This window comes from Penaeus vannamei, chromosome 28 (assembly GCF_042767895.1).
Source record: "Penaeus vannamei isolate JL-2024 chromosome 28, ASM4276789v1, whole genome shotgun sequence".
Lineage (NCBI taxonomy): Eukaryota > Metazoa > Arthropoda > Malacostraca > Decapoda > Penaeidae > Penaeus > Penaeus vannamei.
In genome coordinates this window covers 24,649,413-24,654,412 of record NC_091576.1, presented here as the reverse complement: position 1 = coordinate 24,654,412, position 5,000 = coordinate 24,649,413, and the positions used below count along the sequence as shown (strand labels likewise).

The following is a 5,000-nucleotide window of genomic DNA, read 5'->3' as shown; positions in this document are numbered from 1 at the left end:
AACCGAGTTTTGGGAAAACTGTCTGTGGCGGGCGTGCGTGCTTGTGTGTGTGTGTGTGTGTGTGTGTGTATGTGTGTGAGTGTGTGTGTGTGAGTGTGTGTGTGTGTGTGTGTGTGTGTGTGTGTGTGAGTGTGTGTGTGTGTGTGTGAGTGGGTGTGTGTGTGTGAGTGTGTGTGTGTGAGTGTGTGTGTATGTGTGTATGTGTGTGTGTGTGTGTGTGCGCGTGTGTATGCGTGTGTGTTTATGTGTATCTGCATGTGTGTGTATTATGTGAATATATTCGTATTTATGTCTCCAAAAAAAGGAAATCCAGATAAACTTACAAACAAACAAACAAACTACCACATACTTTGAACGCAGAGAAGGGCAAAGCACAGAAGAAAAGACGTCTCAGACATGATATTGCAAATTGCAACCAAAACCTTTCAAATCGCTTCTCTTTTTTTTGACCCAGCGCTCTCTTGCCTTCACATCCACGCACTACGATTTTCTTCTTTTTTTGTATTTCTTCTTTTAATTTTCTTTTACTTCTTTCTAATGATGGAAATTTGATATTGTATTTTATTAAGATAATTCCAATTTATATCAGTGGTTATGTTTATTATGGTAATAATAACGATAATTTAATAATAGTGATAATTAGAAAGCTGATAAGGAGTATAGCACGGTAATGATAATGGAAACAACAATGATAACGATGATAACAACGATAAAAAACGACATCAAACGGTAATAATAATGATGGGAAATAATATATCCAGATTAATTATCATATAGGCCTCGAAAATTCATCCCGTTTTGATTGTTTCAAAATGGACACAAACATTAGTGAAGGTCAAAAGCCAAATATCAAAACAGCTTTTATTTATATTGCCACAGCACTCAACAGGCATACCGCCCCCTGGCTAATGCTACGTTCAAGTTCAGTCGAGTTCATTTCATATGTGAACGTTTTTTGTTCATTTTAGAGAGGTCACTTAACTCTTCCCTGATGATCGAGGTCAAACAGCGATAAGGAAGGTCTTTTAAAAACGGGAAAGTAAGGTCGTTATCCGAACTTCCAGGTCATAAAAGGTCAGGTCAGGAACCTAATAAAGTACTCGATGCGGTTTATGACCTGACCTTTGTGGGAAATGGTTCAGCATGATGAAAATTTCTGACGAACTGTGAATAAATTTAATGTCAAAGTTTGCCACTCTCTAATGGGGAAATTATGAGCTTTGTGTTTTTTTCTTCTATGTGGCGTATTCTAATTGCCAAAAGCGGACTCTCAGTGTTTTTTTTTTTTTTTTTTTTTTTTTTTTTTTTTTTTTTTTTTTTTTAATGGGATGCAGTTATCTGGTCTAAGTGGATGATGTAACGAATCGAAAACAACAAATACACTTTGCAACTGGACGCCAATGCTGTGATTTTTTTTAGCCACACACACACACACACACACGCACACACACACACACACACGCACACACACACACACACGCACACGCACACACACACACACACACACGCACACGCACACACACACACACACAAATGTTTTTTTTTTTTTTTTTTTTTTTTTTTGACATGAGACACTCGAACACGCCCACAACTAACAGCTATTTGCAGCATATGTTGCCTCCTCCGTGAGTGACCTCATGCACACTTATGATCCACCTTCTGCGCTTGAAGGTCAACTGTGGCGTAGGAAGCAAAGGTGGGGGAAGGTGGGTCGGAGGACGCGGGGGAGGAGTGGGGAGTGCATGGGGGAGTGGGGAGTGTATGAGGGAGTGCGGAGTGGAGGAGTGGGAGAGGAGGACACGGGGAGTAAGGGTAGAAGAGTGCGGAGTATATGGGGGAGTGGGTGCGGGGGACAGGAGAGAGGGAGGCGTGTGGGGAGTGGGTCGGAGGTGGGGGTGTGGGGAGAGGGAGCAAGGACGCAGGGAAGGTGAAGGAGTGGAGAGAAGGGGAGGGGGAGCAAACGAGAAGAGATAGGACGGAGCACGTGGCGATGATGTGGAGGGGGGGCTGATGATGTGGGTAAGGGGGCGGAGGACACAGCAGTGGGGGGTATGATAAGAATAAAGGAGAGGGAGCAGAGAACGCGAAGGAGATAGCGAAGGAAACGAGTAGGGGGAGGGGGGGGGCATCGGGTGGTCGAGGAGGGAGCGGAGGAGTGGAGGAAGGGGGAGTAGAGGACGTAGGGGGGAAGACACGTAGCGGAAGGAGGGATGGGGAAGGGAGGGAGGGAGGGAGAAAGTCGGGAACAGATCAGGAGGGCGCTACGAGTGGGAAAGAGGGGGGAGAGGGGGTACGGAGGACGCAAGGAAGGGGAAAGAAGGGGTAGGGGGAGAGGAGGGGGGTACGGAGGACGGCAAGGAATGGGAAAGAAGGGGTAGGGGGAGGGGAGGGGGGTACGGAGGACGCAAGGAAGGGGAAAGAAGGGTGCGGGGGAGAGGAGGGGGATACGGAGGACGCAAGGAATGGGAAAGAAGGGTGGGGGGGAGAGGGGAGGGGGTACGGGAGGACGCGTTCCGTGTGTGGGCACATATTACCGTGCGAACAACTGTTGAATAACTTCCGCGATTTCCAAGCACCGTGTTTTCGTGCGGGTTTCAGGATGCGCGCTCCTGCATATGCAAAAGGCCCGCTTTGCCTTGCTGACTCCGGCCCATTATTCCGCGTCCACTGATACGAATCTAAAACAAAAAACTTGGGAGCTTTCGAGGGGGGGACTCTCGTAAATGCACGACGCTGCATAACGCTCCCGAGCCGAGAGAGCATGTAAATTAACTATTGGACGAGGGCCAATGTGTGAACAGGATGTAGGGAGCCGGGGACCTGGGACTAAAGGGTTTATGAAACATTTATCAAATATGCATTAGTTGTGCTTTAACAAAGGGATTTGTTAATAATGGACGGTACTTTACTTCGGATTTCAGCATCGAAATAGAAGGTAGAGATATATGTAATGTTAATACTGATGACTTGCAGGGGAAAACGGAAGTGTATGTTTTGTGTAGCTTTTTCGGTAATTTTGGGTGACAGATTTTCTGGATTTTAAACTTCTTACTTGATTTTTATAAAATTTGTTGAATGCAGAAACAAGAATTCCTGTTTTTGCTCTAAGAGAGACAAAATGCAAAGGAAGTTCTAGTAGATTACGGCATTAAAAGTGGATGTAAAGTAATGAAATGAAAAAAATCATATAACGATATATAAGAAAATTAAATATTCCTACTTTTTCTATAATATAGATAAACACAAAAGAAGAACTAGAAGATTGAGGCATGGAAATTACATATAACATTACCGTGTGAAAAAGTATGTACGTAAGGATAAAAAGGAACTCAATATTACAAAAGCCACGGCTTCAAACATAAAAAAAACTTTCACAGAAACACGTCCTTTGGAGAAAAAAATAAACATCACTCTTTACAAAAATTTAATTTGAAGAACGCTACATGTGAGCAAAGGTCAGATGAAAATAGTCATAAACAGAATAGCAAATGTCCTCAGCGGAGAGCGAGACGCACCACACGAGCGGCGCGCGAGCATGTTCTTTCACATCCACCAAATATGAAAACATGTTCCTTCACATCCACAGAAAATCAAAACACGTTCCTTCACATACGGTAACCCAAGAGTGAGGCAGCAACAGTGCCTCGACTTGTATCCTTCTTACACTGTCGCATAATGAATGAGGGAGAGAGGGGAGGGGCAAGGAGGTGCAAGGGAGAAGAGAAACGGTGAAAGGAGAAGGAGAAGTGGGGGTGAAAGGAAGAGAAGGAGGAGGGGGGGAGGGGGGAGAAACAGTGCATGAAAGGAGGAGATGGAGTAGGAGAAGCAGAAAAGATGAAGACGGAGAAGAAGGAATACAATGGAGAACAACAGGATAGTAGAAGATTAAAGGTGAGAGAAAATGGAGAAGAGGGAAGAGGAAAGTGAGAAAGTGAGAAAGAAAAAGAGAAAAAGAAGAGGGAGAAGTGAGAAAGAAAAAGGAGTAGAAAAGAGAAAAAAGGAAGACGGCCAGGCAGTAGAAGGATGTAGAATAAGGTATGATAAAATTTAGGTGATTAGAAATTCCAAAAAGATAAAGTCGATGAAGTTGAAGATGAACGAAAAGGAACAAATAGGACAAAGGGAATAAAGAATTCTGAAAAAGAGAAGTGACGAAATGAGGAAGAGGATTAAGAAGGTAAAAAAAAACGAAGAGGAGAAATAAAAGGGACCTAATAGAACGAGAGAAAAGGACGAAGAGGAGAGCAAAACAGATGTCGAATAGACAGAGGAAGATAAGGGAAGAAGGAAGGAAGGAAGGGAAGAAGTAAGGAAAGAAAGAAAGACAGAAGGAAGGACGGAAGGAAGAGAGGAAGGAGGGAAGGAAAGAAAGGAAAGGAAGGTAGGAAGGAAGGAAGGAGAGAAGGAAAGAATGAAAATTAACGAAGGAATGAAGGAGGGAAAAAAAGGATAAGAAAGGATAAGAAAGGAAAGGGAGGAAGATACTCACCACATTCTGGGGTCTGGCCTCCTCCGAGCCAGGAGATGCTCTTCTCTCGTCATCTTGCAAGAAGCCGTCAACACTAAACGTCTTCACTATGTAAGCTGGAACTGTCCGAATACGTCAGTATGCGGGTGTACACATCCACGAACGCAAGCACGAACGCACACACGCACGCAAGCACGGACGCACGGGACCAACGCACACACGCACGTCGCGGAGTTGTATATACTCGGAAACTTCTCGCGATTTGCCCTTGTAATAACACGCAGATGGGCGGAGGTAATGTCGCTTCAAGTTTTCAACGATGCACCAGAAGGGTAATGAACAAACAAGAGAGGAGGAAAGCTAATGATGGGAAGAGGAAGGGAGGTTGCCGAAGGGGAAGTATAAAGGAGAAGGGGAAAGGCTCGATAAGGTATTGAATATATATATATGTATGTATGTATGTATGTATGCGTGTATATGTATATATATATATATATATATATATATATATAAATATGTATTTATGTATATA

At 43.8% G+C, this 5,000-nt stretch overlaps 1 protein-coding gene across 9 annotated transcripts in view; it reads right to left on the bottom strand.

The window, feature by feature from the left end:
• Syt7 (Synaptotagmin 7) overlaps window positions 1-5,000 on the bottom strand; it is a 722,943-nt gene that overhangs the window by 93,789 nt on the left and 624,154 nt on the right. The window contains exon 2 of one of the 9 annotated variants that reach the window (XM_070141960.1): window positions 4,490-4,590. The exons of the other annotated variants lie outside the window; for them this stretch is intronic. Within the exon in view, the coding sequence (XP_069998061.1) occupies window positions 4,490-4,590 (101 nt within the window). The remainder of the gene's footprint in view (window positions 1-4,489; window positions 4,591-5,000) is intronic. 9 annotated transcript variants of the gene reach the window in all.